The following is an 18,110-nucleotide window of genomic DNA, read 5'->3' on the forward strand; positions in this document are numbered from 1 at the left end:
GATTCGAACCAATGAAACACTGGGCCGCCTGCAGTGGAGCACGCACACTTAACCACTTGGCCACAGGGCCAGCCCCTCTAGTTCATTTTTTTAACCTACTCTGTGCTAGGGATGATAAGCAAGTTTCCTGCTATCTTAGAGCTTGCAATCTAATGGGGAAACATTAAACAACTGTTATAAACTGCGTTAAGTAATGAAGTATAGGTTGCCGTGAGTGTTAAATCAAGGAGTGACCTAGGAGGCCTGCCCTGTGGCCTAGTGGTTAAGTTTGGAGTGCTCTGCTTTGGTGGCCTGGGGTTCGGTCGCCAGGCACGGATCTGCACCACACGTCAGCAGACATGCTGTGGTGGCAACCCACATACAAAACAGAAGAAGACTGGCACAGGTATTAGCTTAGGGAAAATCTTCCTCAGGCAAAAAAAAAAAAAAAGAGTAAGAGGGGCTGGCCCAGTGGCGCAGCAGTTAAGTTTGCACCTTCCACTTAAGTAGCCCGGGGTTCGCCAATTCAGATCCCCAGTGTAGACCTATGCACTGCTTGGCAAGCCATACTGTGGCAGGTGTCCCACATATAAAGTAGAGGAAGATGGGCATGGATGTTAGCTCAGGGCCAGTCTCCCTCAGCAAAAAGAGGAGGATTGGCAGCAGATGTTAGCTCAGGGCTAATCTTCTTCAAAAAAAGTAGATTGACAACAGATGTTAGCTCAGGGTGAATCTTCCTCAGGAAGAAAAAAAGTGACCTAGTCAACTCAGTTTTCCCCACACGTGATTATTTTTCTGAGCTAGAGCTGACGGATGGGATGAGGAGTTAAGGTTCATGTGTCTGATGAGCTAGAGGGGAGTGGGGGGCAGCAGGTGCTAGTAAGGGAGGGGTACACAGCAGAGAGAAATCTGGGAAGGATGAATCCCTCAGCAAAGGTCCTGAGTTGGGAGGGAACCTAGCACACCTTGGAAAGGCTGGAGCTCAGAAAAGAGCCTGGGTAATGAGCTAGAGAGGCAGGGGTCATATCAGGCATGCCTCATCTCCATATTAAGGGGAAAGAGAACTAGTGAGAAAGTCATCAAGTACCTAGTCTAACTTAATAAAACTATGGCTATATCAAGGTTTAATATCCTACTGAGAGCTTGAGTCATTTAAAAACTAAGCAGACCTTTGAAACTGCTGTTCAAAATCTAAGATTTAAAAAACAAAATGCTTAGTTTCTTTTTCTTTTTTGCTTTTTCTCCCCAAATCCCCCCAGTACATACATGTATACTCTGGTTGTGGGTCCTTCTAGCTGTGGCATGTGGGATGCTGCCTCAACGTGCCCTGATGAGTGGTGACATGTCAGCGTCCAGGATCCAAACTGGTGAAACCCTGGGCCGCCGAAGCAGAGCACGTGAACTTAACCACTCGGCCACAGAGCTGGCCCCTTAGTTTCTAATTCTGATGTTCTCTCTATATTGTTTAGTGAGTGAAAAAAAGGAATTAAAATCTGCCTTTCTATTCTGTTGTATTTTCAAGTAAAAATCTGATTATTGCAGAAATAGGCAGGGGTCAGATGTTCAAGTTAATTTTATATTTAGCAAGCAATCTAGTTATTTGTGTAGTGTAGATGGAGCCTCCTCTAACATTAAATTGTAGATTTGCTGTTTTAATTAGTTGCCTCCAAATTAGTTCAAAATTTATTCCTTAATTTGTTAAATATGACTATTATATTAGTTTACTTCAATTTTTTACATTGATGATGGCTAATTTAGTATTTATGTGGCATTTTATATTTGCTAACTACAATCAATTATATTTGGAGGTAATCTATTATTGAAAGGAATTTCCCCCCTAAAGAAATCAGTATGTTGCATAGTTATGTAGCTATAAAAACAAAAATCAGAGCCAGCCCTGATGGCCAAGTGATTAAAGTTTGGTGCTCACCGTTTTGGCAGCCTGGGTTTGCTTCCTGGTGGTGGAACCACACCACCGGTCTGTAGGTTGCCATGCTGTGGCAGTGGCTCACATAGAACTAGAATGACTTACAACTAGGATATACAACTATGTACTACGGCTTAGGGAGGAAAGAAAAAGGAAGATTGGCAACAGATGTTAGCTCAGGACGACTCTTTCCCTGCAAAAAACAAAACGAAACAAAAATCAGATTAAATTTTATTTTCAATTAAAAAGGAATACTTTTGAAATTTAACCAATAAGATTATAGTACGTAAATTAACTATGACTAGGAAAGGTGATTGGTTTTCTTGCTAACAATGTCACAGTGCTAATATCCCACAAGTTATCTGTATAAAGCATTCAGAAGAGGTCTCAGAGGCTCTAACCATATTCTCTCATTAAAATAAAAGTAATTTAGGGGCCGGCCCCATGGCCGAGCGGTTAAGTTCATATGCTCCGCTGCAGGCGGCCCAGTGTTTCGTCGGTTCAAATCCTGGGCATGGACATGGCACCGCTCATCAAGCCACGCTGAGGCAGCATTCCACATGCCACAACTAGAAGGACCCACAACTGAGAATATACAACTATGTACTGGGGGGCTTTGGGGAGAAAAAGGAAAAAATAAAATCTTTAAAAAAAAAAAGTAAAGTAAGTTATTTGATGACTTAATGAGCATGTTGTCTAACTGGTCTGCTGCTTCCTGTCAGTAACTGCTCCTTCATCCTTTTCTAGGTCTTAAATAGGTCTTAGATATCTCTTAGTAAGTTTCTGTCTCACACAGTTACAGATATTGAATCATAACTTAAAAGAACAAAGTGTACTCTGTGTGTCTTTTCCACTTCTAATTATGTAAGAGCAAGCTAATGAAATAGCATTCATTAAAACATAAGAATTAGAGAAAAAAAAATTCTGACTTGATTCTAGTTTACAGGAGAGAAAGAGATCATTCAACAAAGATGTACTGAGATCCAATGACCAGGAATAGGTGCCAGAGATACCACAGAAAATAAGACAAAGTCCTTGCCTTCGAGGGGCTTACATTTTAGCATTATTTTTCCTTTTAAAGAGTCTAAGTAGGGAAAATGTGTCTCTATTTTTGATAAATACAACAGAACTTCCCACTGTCGGCTCATGAAAAAGAAAACCCAATTCAGAGATCCTCAGATTTGGACAACTGTGGTAATTTAAATAGCATTCTGCTGTCGATTTTATTACCACATAAAACAACATGGTTATTACAGTGAAAACAACAGAAGATATTATAATTAACTAGTTTTCAGCTGTCAGCTTTTGAGGACACAGAAGGAAAGGGGAAAGAGAAGGGAAGAATAAATCAGGTCTAGGACCTTATCCTATCTCTGACCTTCAGAAAATGACTCATTCCCATGACTTTAATGTCACACAATTATAAAATGGGCTGTCCACCACATTTGTATCAATAGCTTTGTGTTTAGAAGATGACAACCAGTTTTATTTTTATTGAACATCAATGTGCAATATGTTGTATAGATCATACAAAAACATACTTTGCTCCCTAGGAGTTTATACATACAGTTATGCATCAGTTAATGACAGGGACACATTCTGAGAAATGTATTGTTAGGTGATTTCATTGTTGTTCAAACTTCACAGAGTGTACTGAAGGGGAACGAAATTTGCCACCCCAAAATGTCTCTCTATAACACCAGGATTATTTTAGGCTGACTATTTTTAGGAAACAAAAGACAAACTTTTTCTTGTTAGCTCCCCCTTAACTGCCTAAAAGAATTCAGGTTGAAAAAAAAACCTGTCTCAGGAAGCAAGCTATTCCCTTAATAACATGAACTTGGTGGTAGACAGGGAGGAACCTAGAAAAGCCTGTTTCTAGGCTCCCCTAGAACACTAGAGGGTTCCCTTCTGTGTTCTTCTGTTTCTGTGTGGCCAAACACTTGTTTGGAAATGTTTTCTCCTTTTCACCTACCTGTGAATTGCCTTCTTTCCCTTTGAAATCCCTAACTCTCCCCACCCCCAACATCTTCTTTTGTCTTTAGCTGAGGATGGTACTTAAGGTGAGGGCTTCCGCCATTTTGGTGAGTTACTCAGTTTTCCTGGGGTTTTCTCATGTATACATTATTAAACTTTTGTTTCTTTTTCTCCTGTTAATCTCTCTCATGTCAGCTTTTCTTAGACCAGCCAGAAGAACCTATAAGGGTAGTGGAAAATTTCTTCCTCCCCTATGGTACAAACCTAGATGGTATAGCCTACTACACACCTAGGCTATACGGTACTAATCTTATGGGATCACTGTGGTATATGCTGTCCCTCGTTGACCAAAACGTTATGTGACACATGACTGTAGTCTATGAAGATGAGAAATAATATAAGGAATAAATTGGTACCCTTCATTTCTTTTAAACCTAGGTAGCTTGGGGAATAGTCATATCTCATTTATGCCCGAGTTTTGTGGCTGGCTTTCACACATTGGTGACCTAAGACAGAAAAGAATGGTATTTTGCTGATAATTTATCACATCTCCATCACTCCAACGGTTCTTTGTTAGGTACCAGCAAAATGTCCTTTACTGTTGACTGCTTTCTCTTTCCTGTCCTTTCAAGTCCTTCAGCCTTGCCCTTCACAATGCTAATACTGAAATTTAAAAATAGGCAACAACTGGCTTTTTTTTGTAGTAATCACTTAGTCAATGAGCAGTAAGCTCTCTAAAGCCACATACTTAGTCATGAAATATTTGCTCCAGCACTATTGGTTATAGCTGAAGACAGACCAAAAGTGGAAAAAAAAAAGGAGTGCCTGTTCTAAACTAAGAAGATACATATTAAAACTTATAAAAAATTGTTTGGCAATGAAATAATTTTCTAAGCATTTTCCCTCAAGTATCACTTTTATCATATTTGTAGCACCCAAGGTATCTCCTTACCTCCTTGAGAAAGAACTGAACTAGCTAATTATTCACCTTTTTAGCTTTACAGTAAGTATTCATTGAATACCTATAGTATGTGAAACATTGTTCAAGGATACTAAACAGTGTGCTCAGTGGACCTGAAAGACGAATCCAAATCAGGGAAAGTAATGTCAGATGGAAAGAGATTGTTGTGGTCTCATTTTATTATGACTGAGTTTTGTTTTTTTTTTTAACGATTTTGTTTTTTTCCTTTTTCTCCCCAAAGCACCCCGGTACATAGTTGTATATTCTTCGTTGTGGATCCTTCTAGTTGTGGCATGTGGGATGCTGCCTCAGCGTGGTTCGATGAGCAGTGCCATGTCCGCGCCCAGGATTCCAACCAATGAAACACTGGGCCGCCTGCAGCGGAGCATATGAACTTAACCACTCGGCCACAGGGCCAGCCTCTATGACTGAGTTTTAATGCCTTTTCTAACTTAGATTTAAATCCCCCGGGTGAATACTGTTCTTTACTAGTACCCAGTGTGCACTCAGTAATGAAAGTTATTAACATTAGCACATATATATTGAACTTGTCATTTTTAATGTCCTTTACCAACCATAACCCATAAGAAGTTTAAAAGGTATAAAGTAGATACATGATTGGTTATAGGAGCACCTTTAGATTTTAAAAGCCACAGTATTCTTTTTTCCTGGGAGTCTTTTTACATAAAACACAAGATTCTTTTCTAAAAATGTCCAAATTTTGCCTAGGTAGTCTAACCCGTCAGAAGCTGCATGCATGTCCTATATTCCTATTGGATTTAAGCTAACGATCACACTGTTCTGCTCTCCTAACATGGCCAAAAGACATACTTACTGGATAATTACACCTTTGGGACTGAACAAAGGTTCCTCCAGTTTATTATGTCACCTTCCTTAACAGTGACCACACAACGTCATAAGTCAACATGGCTAAGGATGCACTCTGGGGTTTTTTGTTGTTGTGAATCTCTAGGACTTCGTGTGATGACCAAAATACTTTTTAGAGGTCAGTATCACAGCTCTAGCCTGTTCTACCAGGAAGTAGAGATCTGTCATCAAGATTAGTTAGTTGTAAGAGCAGCAAACGGATTTAGCTTTAAAATTGTCAAGACTTTCACAGGCAAAATACTTCCCGACAACTATTTTGGCTTTGCAACAGGCTTCCAAAGCCTTCCAGGTAGAACTGAGTACATCTCTTCACAACAGCTGTGCTTCTCAGGAGACGGTCAAGGGGAAGGGCCTTTGGCCAGTACCAGTACTTTGCCCAAGGGAATCGGTGTCCTGAGTCCCTCAGTTAATATTAACCCAGCCCAGCTGGCCAGGACGCAGACACAGGCCGCTCTCCATACACTCTTCTATTTGCGTCTAGTCTAACAACGACAACAACTGTCAGCACTTAAACATTTTCCGTCCCCTCGGCGGGATCTCCCCGCAGTCTCATTTGGGAAGCGGAGATGCGGCTGGCTCCCGGTCAATCAGGATGTCAGGGAAAGCGGCGCCAAGTACCTGGAAACCAAGCCCAGACTCTGTCTCTTACCCACAGACGCCCGTGTCCCTTTCCCTTACTCCCGCCTCTCGCGCTCGCTGACTTCGAAAGCCCGGCTCCTCCCCACTTACCCAAGTGCTCACTGGGCCTCGACCCTCGGGTCGGCCCGAGTCGGGTCGGCTCGGCCCCCTTAGCCCCTCGGCCCTCGGGAGAGCTGTTCCCAGGCCCGCGCGGCGAGGGAACGGAGCTTTAGGCCTGCTCAGTACTAGCAGCCCTACTTCAGATTTATTTGAGCAGCTAGACTCGGGGTAGGACACCGGTCACGCGTTCGAGCTTGCCGGGGTAGCACCCCACCCCCTCCGCTAGGGTTTCGAAAGAGGCGATCCCGGAGCGGAGGTCTGCAGTCTCGCGAGAGGAGGCGGGGCCCCGCCCGGCGTTCTCGGCCCCTCCCTGCCCCACCCTCCCCACGTCCCCCGCCCTCGCTCCCCCACTCCCCGTGGCGCGAGCGGCTGACTGAATCTGGAGAGGAAACGGCATTCGGAGCCGCGCTCCCGCCCAGGCCAGCCCTGACGCTGGCCTCGTCAGCTGGTAACGGGGAGCAGAGGTGGGGGTCAGGGAGGCGACCACGAAAACGGTGAAGGTCAGAACCGAGAGGCCCCCTCCGGGAAGGGTGAGGAAAGGGTCTGAGGCTCCCTCCGGGCACCCGCAGAGCCGAGGCGGGGTCGACCCCTCCCAGGGGCGGGGTCGCGCTGGGCAACTGCAGCCCAGGGGACTGACTGGGCGGGGCGCGCCGCGGAAGGGGGAGACGGGGTCAGCTATGGGCTGAGGGCTCCCCGGCGGCGGGAAGCGGGCAGTGGGCTGTGGAGCTGAGGCCAGGGCTGGGGGTCCCGGAGCCGGGACTCCGTTGACGGGCTGGGGAAGCCCCGGGGCCGGCTGCTCCCTTCCGCCTCTTCTTTGGACCCTGGCTAGAGGCCGGCGGGGGTGGGGGCTGGGGAGGGAGAGCGGCGCGAGGGGGCGGGTCCCGGCGCTGCTCGGCGCTGATTGGCTGAGCGTGTGTGGAATCGGGTGATGGGAAACGCAGCCCGGCTCTCGCGTCCCCTCCTGCTCCTGTCCCTCCCCCCCGTGGCGAATGTGCTGCGGGGCGGCGGGTGCTTACGCTCGCGGGGTTTGGCTGTTGCAGGCAGGAGCTGGGAGGAGGCGGCAGCGGCAGCGGCAGGAGCAGCAGAGGCGGCGGCGGCAGCGGCAGCTGGGAGGAGGTGGTGACGGTGGCAACGGCAGCGTCGGGGACGATGGCGCGACTGGTGGCAGTGTGCAGGGACGGGGAGGAGGAGTTCCCCTTCGAGAGGAGGCAGATTCCCCTCTACATAGACGACACCCTCACGGTGAGCGGGCCGGGCCGGGCCGGGCTCGCCGCTCCCCTGGCAGCTGTTTCCCCTCCTCCCCCTCCCCCAGGCCGAGCGCTGCGCACTGGAGAAAGAGTGTGTTGCAACTCCTAGGCGAGGCCTTTTCTCCGGCAGGCCCCACAAACTCGCCTTTGCAGTGGGTCGCTGGGTAACCTCTGCGGGCCCGTAGCCTGGCGCTCCGTATATGCACTTTGAGCCCGTCTCCCTAGGTTTTCCTTCCTTTGCAAACCCTCTTCCTTTGCCTTTTCCCTTTAGGAGACGCTGCTTTTGCCAAAGCACGCGCCTGGGAGAGGGGTTGAAGGATCTTGGGCGGTTCGGGCCTATTCCTTACAGAAACCGGCTACCCTCGGGGAGGCTTAATTATCTGGAAATGTCGCAGCTGCACTGTTACCTGTCTGTTTTCTATCTTAATTCTCTAGCTCTCACTACATAAAGCGTGATTACTGAGGGCAGAGTGACATGCTCTTGCACAGTAAAGATTCCACTAAAATGATTTGATTTCGTTGTACATAGTCTCGTATTGCCTAGTACATTGAAACTCTTCGAAATGATCGTGTTACTGGGCCATGACTCTTCAAAATGGGCTTTCTTGGCATTATTCTTTAGTTTACAGGTAGCTTTTTTTTCTTTTTAAGGAAGCAAAATTATTGAATGTGTAGGAGCAGTCTTAAAAGCTGGTTGCTCATCTTGAGTGTCAAAACCCAGTTCTGGGTAGTATTCTTTTTCAGAGTTGGTGGTAGTAGAGCATTACCAACCCTCTGCCCTGTGTTACTGTAGTATTTCCTTTAAAAGGAAATGGCAGAAATTTGAATTGAATCTGAACAGGAAATGAGTGCAGTTGCTTGCCACTATTTCTTAAGAAATGAAATGAACCTTTTCTGAGTATCTTTTGAAATTTGCATTTTGATGATGCTGAAGCTTTTGATTATACATTTGCCTATTTTGATAAGGTGTAACTAAGTCTCTTCATATCATCACCTTTGGCTTTTTTTGCTTTTCAAAGGCACTTGATCTGTTTTGTTCCTGAATTTTTTTTGCTAATATCTATTGAAGTTTTTTCAAATTTTGTGTAAAATGCAAGTCATGGTAGAGATGCCACTCTGTGCCTTTCTGTTTGCCAGTCTCAATTAAGACTTGATTGAGCTGCAGTCCTTTTAAAAGCGTTAGAAGCGCTATTGAAGGACTTAATCTGTTAGAACTTTTTAAGTGAAAGCATCTATAATACCCAAGTGCATTTTTCCCATGGAAAAAAGTAGAATGATTTGGCCTGACATAAGGTAAATAGAATTTTATTGATGCATTGGAAATTACTGGTATGCTTTGGTTATGGTTTCTGCACTTTTTGCATTAAAAGTATAAGGGACTTGTATTTTAAGTAGATTAAAAAAAACTAGCATTCTGATCAAATTAGATGATGCATTTGGCAATTTGAAAACTCCTGATACAAGTTCATTTGTTGATATTTTCGTCCTTTTCTCTCCCTCCAACACACACACTTTTTTAGAGCACATAGTTTGGTATCGACCTTTTAAGTTTATTGTCCCAGAATGCCTTTGAAGTTTAAAAAAAAAATTCCTGTGGGTTTGGACATAAGATTACTCTTAAGTATATAATATCAAAACATCGGGGAAATCAACATAAATTTGAGTATTTACAAAATTTTTAAAGATATTTATGATTCTCTCTTTATGCCCTCATAACCACCTTTGCTGTGAATGCAGCATTGGTACATCTGTTATATAGCACTTTAAAATAGCCAACTTTTGGGGTGTTTTTATACTCTGTTCTCTGTACAATGATATTAATTTCCAAAATTTTCCATAGAAAAAGATGTAATCTTGCACTGTGATTTATTTTTGTACTTATTTTTCCAGAGAAGTTGGGATTGGACTGAACCTGATGGTTGAGTTTTGCTTTTCTTGTATTGTGGACCTGTGACCAAGGCAAATAAAATTTAGACTTATTTAACTTAAATATTCCAAAATAGCATTTTATTTAGGAAAAGGTTCAGTTTTTCTTTGCTTTGGAAGAGTGTTTATTACTATGGAATGAGTGGGACTATTTATCGCTTCATCTTGGAACCTGTGCACAATCAGTGAATGCTGGTTAGTGAAAATTCTTGTCAAGAATGTATCATATTTAGGGAAATAGGTGTTTTTCAGAACCTTTCTACCAAATACTACTTAAGAATGCTGAGCTGTTGGGAAAGAGGGAGGGAAGATGGCTGTAGCACAGATGTAAGCTCTGCCCTGATAGTTTGATGGCAGTATATCCCTAAAGTTAACATTTGGTTTGGTCTTTGTTCCTAGGGTCCATAGGTAATGCACTGAGGAAACATTGTGTGATCTTTATTTCAAGGACTGTAGTGTTAGAATCTTGTTAGCTCCTAGATGTTAGGTCTTGTTACAACGTTTACAGTCAGTTACAAATGTTTATCATTTTAGTAACAGAAGGTGAAACCTCTAGCCTTGGTTAAACTGGCAATTTTAAGTTGGATTTGTAAAATGAAATCAAGCTTGTGTGTGAGGAAGTAGGTGCCTCTTTTATGTGTTGTATCCACATTGGAAAGACTCGTTACTGGTTTAGTGGGTTGGAATACTTGAGTATAGTGCTGATGTAGGTGTATTTGAGAAAACCCCAAATAAGTAAACTGGTGGAATATTTAGGAAAGTGGAATATTGAGAAAATACTATGTGCTCAAAATGCGGTTGTGTTATTAGAATTGTAAAATAGCAAATGGACAGAATATGGATTTTATTTTAGAGACATCTTTGAATAATTACAATTTTTTAAGTGTGGATTTTTTTGAAAAAAGAATTAATAGACTCAATATATACTCCTTATAAAATAATCTTGAAAAATAACTGCAAAACAAAGAAAACATTATTCTTAATCCTACTTCCCAGAGATAACTAAGGATATAGGAACATTTGGTGCACTTCCGGTTATAGACACACAGATAGATGCAGAGTTGAGATGTATTGTTTTCTGTAACATTTTTTGCAACGTCTTACTTTTTTTTCACTAAATGTAATATTGAGAACATTTTCACTTGTCATTCTTAAACAGTTTTAATGGCCATGTAAGACTCCCTTGTGTGACATCCCATAATTTAATTATTTTTACTTTGTTGGACATAGAGATGGTTCTAGTTTTTGCTGTGAACAGTACTATAAGAATATAAATACTGCATAAATCTTTGCAATAAAATTTTCTTCTCCGGCTTTTGGAAGTACAATTACTGGCTCAAAGGATAAGAACCTTTTATAAAGTTCTTGATACATACTGTCAAATTGCTACAATATTTCTAGAACACAGTTTACCCCCCTAATTCAAACCAATCTAAATGGACTAGAACTCATAACAGCTTTTAATTGAGACTTTAAAAAGATAATGGTGGGGGCTGGCCCCATGGCCGAGCGGTTAAGTTCGTGCACTCCACTTTGGCAGTCCAGGGTTTTGCCAGTTTGGATCCTGGGTGCTGACCTAGCACCACTCATCAAGCCATGCTGAGGCAGTGTCCCACATGCCACAACTAGAAGGACCCACAACTAAAATATACAACTATGTACTGGGGGGCTTTGGGGAGAAGAAGGAAAATAAAACCTAAAATATATATGTATAAAAAGATAATGGTAGCATATCTACTTGTGGATTAGCTCTTCAGGATTAGTTGAAAGTTTAGTATTTAGTGTTTTCTTTCAACTCTTAATTAAATATTTAATTAATTTTACCAAAGGTAATAGATGTTACAAATAGGCATAAGGGTCAAGAAGTTAAAGTTAAAACTAAAGTGACAGTGACTTTTAATAAATACAAACTTGGCATTGTTGGTTAAAGGTTGTCAGAATGCAGTAAAAACAGATTATTTGTGGTCAGGAGAAACCAGGACAGATCCTTAAGAGTGAAAGTGAGTAGTGGACTCAGTAAACTTTATAAAGCAGTAATTGTGGACCAATGACTTGTTCTATTTTTGGCTAGCTAGGGATAGGCAACCTCATCAAGAAGCCAAACACTAATGAGTCCTCTCTAAAACCACACCTCAAATACTTTACGTGACTGTATTCCTTAGGTAACCCAGAGGTTGAAGATGAAGTCAAGGAAGTGGTTTTAAAGAATGGAGAAAAAATAGTGCTACTATCCTCTTTGCCTTCCCCTTTTTCTATTTTCTCTTCTTATTGTCATCTCTCAATATTAAAGAGTATATAGTGATTGGACAGAAAATAGCAAGGTAAAAAGCCATTGTCCTAAGTGTTTGGAAGGCAAGAAGACAGTAATTTAGTGTGATTGCAGAGTTTCTAACTAGGGTGATAGAGAGTAAGTACAAGAGAAAATTTAGTACTATCCAAGCCAATGAAACCCAGGAAAGACACAGTAATAGACCAGATTCTTGATGTTTATCTCTAGTAGTTAGGTGGAAATGAAATAATTTAAAGTGAAGGGTTTTTTTGTTTGTTTAAAAAACTTTTTTTAAGGTGAGGAAGATTGGCCCCAGGCTAACATCTGTTGCCAGTCTTCCTCTTTTTTTTCTCCCCAAGGCACCAGTACATAGTTGTATATCCTAGTTGTGAATTCTTCTGTGTAGGATGCCACCACAGCATGGCTTGACGAGTGGTGCATAGGTCTGCACCCAGGATCCAAACCAGCAAACCCCAGGCCACTGAAGTGGAGTGCAGAAACTCAATCACTATGCCACCAGGCCAGCCCCTGGTTTTGGGGGGTTTTTTTTGTTTAACATTTTAACCTTGTTTGTCAACTCTTAAAAAGGATTCCTGGTGGCATAGTGGTTAAGTTAGTGTGCTCTGCTTCTGCAACCTGGGGTTTGCAGGTTTGGATCTCTGGTGTGGACTTGGCACTACTCGTCAGGCCATGCTGTGGTGGCATCTCACATAAAATAGAGGAAGATTGGCGCAGATGTTAGCTCAGCAGCAGTATTCCTCAAGCAAAAAGAAGATTGATGGCAGATGTTAGCCCAAAGCCAATCTTTCTCACAGGAGGGGAAAAAAAGGATTCCTAAGGCAGGTGTTATCTATTAAATTATACACACACACACACACACACACACACACATATACACGCACACATTTTTTTATGTTCTTTGACTTCTGCTTTAGTTATTAAAACAATAAAACATAGCTGATCAGAGTAAAAATAGTTCACTTATACAGAGTCAGAATTTAGGATTTCACCAGACTGGAGAGATCTTGACTTGGTTAAATAAGCAACATTCTTTGAATGTGTCTTAAATTGATAGCTTTGATCTTAAAATAGTACAGGTAATTGTCTTAAATTTTTTTATAGTGGCAACTGATATGTGGTGAAAAGGTGTATATTTGTATCAAGCAAGTGAAACTGCAAATTAAATTGTTAGTTGCTTAAATGATAGATTTGGAGTGACCTGCAGTGTTCTATTGAATTACACGGTTTTAAAAGTTTATGCTACACCTTTTTTATGACCTGACAGTTAAATTTCTTTGTGTTTTAAGCCATGTGGTGATTCTAGAAAATATAATATGAGTTATTAACTATTAGCTATTTTTATTCTTTTATCAGTTTTGACTGGCCAGGACTTCTTTTTTTTTTTTAAAGATTTTATTTTTCCCTTTTCTTCCCAAAGCCCCCCAGTACATAGTTGTATATATTTTAGTTGTGGGTCCTTCTAGGTGTAGCATGTGGCATGCTGCCTCAGCATGGCTTCATGAGCGGTGCCATGTCTGTGCCCAGGATTCGAACTGGTGAAACCCTGGGCTGCCGACGCAGAGTGCGCCAGCTTAACCACTCGGCCATGGTGCCAGCCCATGGCCAGGACTTCTAATACTGAGATTATTAATTTTTTTTTTAATTTGAGTAGACTCTGTTAAATATGATAAATACAATGAGCAATATGGATTATTAGATATTTTGCTCATTTATTTCAGTCATCTTCCCCAGTTCTTTTAGAGCTACTTAGTTATTAAAGTAATATAGTGACTGGTTTTACTTTGTACTGTTGGTAAAGTTAATAAATGAAAGTGCTTAGAACAATGCCTAGTATATATGAAGCTACATTAAATGTCTTTATTATAATTATTACCACCACTCTTTGGAGATATTAATAAGAAGACTGTGAGAGGGAAAACTAGAGAGAAGTCGATGGGCCTCAAAATTGGATAATTGATATTTGAAACTGTGAGATTTGGACATATAGTCTGTATGTATAGAAAAAGAAACTTGCAGAACAGTAAAAGCTATTGAGATGGAAGCATGTCTCTGAACATAGCATAATGAATATAGAATTGGAAGCAAGGAACACTAACTTTCCCCCCGATAAGTAGTATACGTGCATTGTAATAAATTTGGGAAAGATAGGAACACATGAAAAAGTCATCTATCTTTTCACTGCCTGGAGATAGGCACATCTAATATATTATATATTTTCTTTAAGAAAATATACACATAAAAAATTTGAATCATTGTGCATGCAGATTTTGGTTCTGTTAAGTCCTTTGGATTGTTGAGTCTGTGTTTGCATCATTGTCCATCCTTAGCATCCACTTGTCTCTCTTCTTCACATATCCCGTGTCCTTCCCTTACCCAATCAAGACAAGATCTTATACCTATTGCTTACTCTTGCCTTAGTTGTTCAGTCCTCAGTTTACTGTTAGAACAAGCATGTTTTAAGGCTCTCATTTCTAATGTGGAGGGAAAAGAATGGTCACCTTCATTAAGGAAACAGATCTTTGTGATGCTGGTTGGTGAAGGGAGGAATCTTTTTAGGGTTATGTTCAACTGGGTGGGGTTTTTTAGTTTTTCGTTTTACCTCCAACGGCTCTCTTTATCCTGACTTCAGTCTTTGGGTGTGGAGGAGTTTGTGGCCCTTGTCATCTGGAAATAGAAGTTTGTCCTAGCACAGTATGTTTGATACCTTTAACAATGTTTTAGTTAAGATATCAATGTGTTACTTTATTTCGTTGTTTTGAAAGCATACTTTTTTCTCATGTTTTAACATCTCTGAAATTGGGATGCTTCTTTCATTGGTGACGTCTTACAGTTATAATGACTCTTTTCTTAGTGGTACGTAACTATGGTACTTCTTAAAGTCAGTGGTGTCACAGATCAGTAAAATGTGCTAATTACTAATTCCTCATCTGACATCCTGAAATGTCCTTAAGCTTTATATCCTCCTTCCTCTAGTGGTGAATATTGATAATTGAATAAATATCTCAGTATATCCTTTTTGTTCATAATTAAAGCAAACATTTACTATGTGCCAGGTTACTGTTCTGAGTGCTTCATATATATATATATATATATAGGTATGTGTGTCTGTATGTGTGTGTGTGTGTATATAATGCATATGAAGTCATTACATATATGATCCATATATACATATATATGGATCATTTATGTTGTAAGATTTACTGTATTCCACAATTACGAGGAATAACTAAAAATATGAGGGTATTTAATGTAAAATATCAGATTATTTCACTTATTAAATGCTATTTTTGGCCACTCCAAAAGACACTTTTAAATATAATTTCATCCTTACAACCCACTCTGTGAGAGAGATTAAAAGTTATTACTTAATCTCGTTTTACAAATGAGGAAGCTGAAAATCAGACAGGTTAAGTAATTTACCCAGAGTTATAAGTGGCAGAGCTGGGGTTTGAACTCATGTCTGCCTGACTTCATTGTCCTTGTGCCTAATGACTATACCATCTCTGGCTTTAGAAACTTGTATAACCTGGATTTTTTTTTCCTTACCTTTTTTTGGTGGGGGTGGGATGGAGTGGGGAAGGGGGAGCAAATCTGGTTTTGGGGGTCTATTTCTGTCCTAAGAGTTTATAAAATAGTCTGTATCATGTGTTCAAAGAAGAAAAAATAATTGATTTTTATTCTTTTGCATATTAAGATGGTGATGGAATTTCCTGACAATGTGTTAAATCTCGATGGGCATCAAAATAATGGTGCACAACTAAAGCAGTTCATTCAGGTAATAGTTTTAAAAATCCATCTTTTAAATGGTGTGTGTGTGTGTTTTAGAGAGTCATTTAAAATTTCTGCTATAAGTATTAATTTCATTTTACATAGGGCTCTCTAAGTCTTAAGATTGCACTGAAATTGCTTTCTTTTACTATTGCTACAGCGAATGTATTTATGTACCTTTCATGTAAAAGAGATTTGGAGGTGTTATGTTATCATTTGACATGTCCGTAAGGCTTTAATTTCACTAGGCCATCTTTTCCTGTTTTTTAAAGCTGACATGTACAACTTTTCATTGAGAACTTGTTGGTTTTCTTCTGTAGTAATTGTTTTGTTCAAGTAAAAAAAAATAATCTTGTATTGTGAACTTTCTGATTTTTATTTCATTCATAAGCAGTATGATACTTTATAAATACACTATATATAATCAGGGTAATAGAAGGTAAATTATTACTTTGCTTAAGAATTCTATTTCTACTTTTGGAGAAAACTTTGAGTGAAAGGTTAATGGTAAATGTGAGAAAATCCTTCTTGGGAGTTATCTTACTTTCCCATCTGTTTTGGTAAAGCTGGAGGCATTACTTGTAACTGTAATTCTGTCCAGGTAGAATTTACTTACTAGAATTTTGCCCATTTCTCTACAGCTGTGGTTCTCAGTCATTTTTTTACCTTGTCATAACCAACAGATAACATTCATATGCACCAGCATATTAGTTACTCACTGCAGGCTCCTGTATAGGTAAGATAGGCCTTGTTCTCTTCCACTAATCCATGACACACCTGTCCGTACCTCCAGGTTGAGAATTGCTGCTCTACATGATCACCATCCTAACTTGACTCCTGTAGCTAAACATAGTGTGTTGTTAAAAGTTGAGAAGAAGACATGGTAAAGCTGCATTGTGTCTTTATTCTTTTTTCTTTTCTTTCTTTCCTTTTTTATTTTAAGTGAAAGTACAAAACTTAATACTCACTGAACAAGCACTAACTTTCCAGATGCAGGGCTTCTTTTTGCTAAGCTGGGACACATACTGCTTAGCCCTGGCGTCCTAAGCAGAGTTTTTTATACTCTAGATTCTAGAACGGGGGTTTGTGGAGCAAACTCAGTACAGCATGGACAAGGCCGACTACCTTGCCTTTCTGACTCAGTTGCAGATAGAGATGGCAAACCCTACCCAGGTTGTACTTACTGCACAAGGATAGGAACCAGAGGTAGGAGTGAAAGAGTAATTTTATGTCTTAAGGACTCTTCTTCATTTTTCTCTCTTTCTCTCAGCGACATAGTATGCTTAAGCAACAGGATCTAAGTATTGCCATGGTGGTGACATCACGTGAAGTCTTGAGTGCACTTTCTCAGCTTGTCCCGTGTGTTGGTTGTCGTCGCAGTGTGGAGCGCCTCTTTTCCCAGCTTGTAGAGTCTGGAAATCCTGCCCTTGAACCTCTGACAGTAGGGCCCAAGGGAGTCCTGTCTGTAACTCGAAGCTGCATGACTGATGCAAAGAAGCTTTATACATTATTTTATGTACATGGGTAAGTATAATCAATTAGGAAAAAATGGGTTTGTTAAATTTTTAAACTTGATGACAGTGGTAATTTTTTTCCTAAATTTGGTCGGGGCAAAGCTTGAGTTCAAATTCAACAATTTTATTGAGTAAATTCTATGTGCCAGTGACTGTAAAGTTTCTGTTCTCATGTGGGGAGAGGCAGGCAGTAGGCAAATATATAGTTTATCAGATATGATAAATTACAAAGAAAAATCAGTAAGGGAGATAGAGAATGGGTGGGTAGAATTAATATGGGGGGTCGTCAGGGAAGGGCTTTCTGATAAAATGACACTGAACGTAGATTTGAATGAAGTAAGTGAATGAACCATGTAGATATCTGGGGGAGGCAGAGAAGGAGCAGCAAGTCTAAAGGTTCAGAGGTTGGAGTTTTCCTGGCATGTTTGAAGAACAGCAAGGAAGCTATTGTGGCTAGATCCAGATGAATGAAGGGAACAGTAATAAGAGATGAGGTCAGAAGAGTAAGAAAAGGCCCAGTTGTATAGTGCCACCCTGAGGTGTCTCTCTTTTTTTTTTTTTTTTTTTTTTACTCTGAATGAGACGGGACGATTTGGGAAGGTTTTGAGCAGAGGAGTGACATGGTCTGACTTGAAATGTGGCTTACTTTGATCTCTGTGTTGAGAATAAATGGAAGGTGGTGGAAGGGCAGAGAAACAGAGGCGGTTTAATAATCCATGCAAGAGATAATGGTAACCAGTATGGTGGCTACAGAGATTATGAAAAATGGATGGATCCTGGATATATTTTGAGGAATGAGCCAACAGGATTTTTGGATAAATTCCATGTGGAGGAGGGCATCAAGGATGATTCCCAGATTTACGGTCTAAAGAACAGGACAGATGGTTTCCATTTA

General features: G+C 40.7%; 2 protein-coding genes across 13 annotated transcripts in view; one reads left to right on the forward strand and one right to left on the reverse strand.

The window, feature by feature from the left end:
* The window catches only part of MYO19 (myosin XIX), a 55,778-nt gene extending 49,179 nt beyond the window's left edge, over positions 1-6,599 (reverse strand). The window contains exons 1-2 of the mRNA XM_070562390.1: positions 6,462-6,599; positions 1,910-2,099 (exon numbers count right to left, since the gene is read on the reverse strand). The gene's annotated coding sequence lies outside the window, so the exon portion shown is untranslated. The remainder of the gene's footprint in view (positions 1-1,909; positions 2,100-6,461) is intronic.
* A 107-nt stretch (positions 6,600-6,706) lies between these two features.
* Positions 6,707-18,110, forward strand: part of GGNBP2 (gametogenetin binding protein 2) — a 30,828-nt gene continuing 19,424 nt past the window's right edge. For 2 of the 12 annotated variants that reach the window (XM_070562400.1, XM_070562403.1), the window contains exons 1-4: positions 6,707-7,000; positions 7,511-7,712; positions 15,628-15,708; positions 16,972-17,225. In XM_070562400.1, coding sequence (XP_070418501.1) covers positions 7,620-7,712; positions 15,628-15,708; positions 16,972-17,225 — 428 coding nt within the window. In that variant the 5' untranslated portion in view covers positions 6,707-7,000; positions 7,511-7,619. The remainder of the gene's footprint in view (positions 7,001-7,510; positions 7,713-15,627; positions 15,709-16,971; positions 17,226-18,110) is intronic. The other 10 variants (XM_070562394.1, XM_070562397.1, XM_070562399.1 and 7 more) reach the window with 8 other exon arrangements.

Source organism: Equus przewalskii, chromosome 10 (assembly GCF_037783145.1).
Source record: "Equus przewalskii isolate Varuska chromosome 10, EquPr2, whole genome shotgun sequence".
Lineage (NCBI taxonomy): Eukaryota > Metazoa > Chordata > Mammalia > Perissodactyla > Equidae > Equus > Equus przewalskii.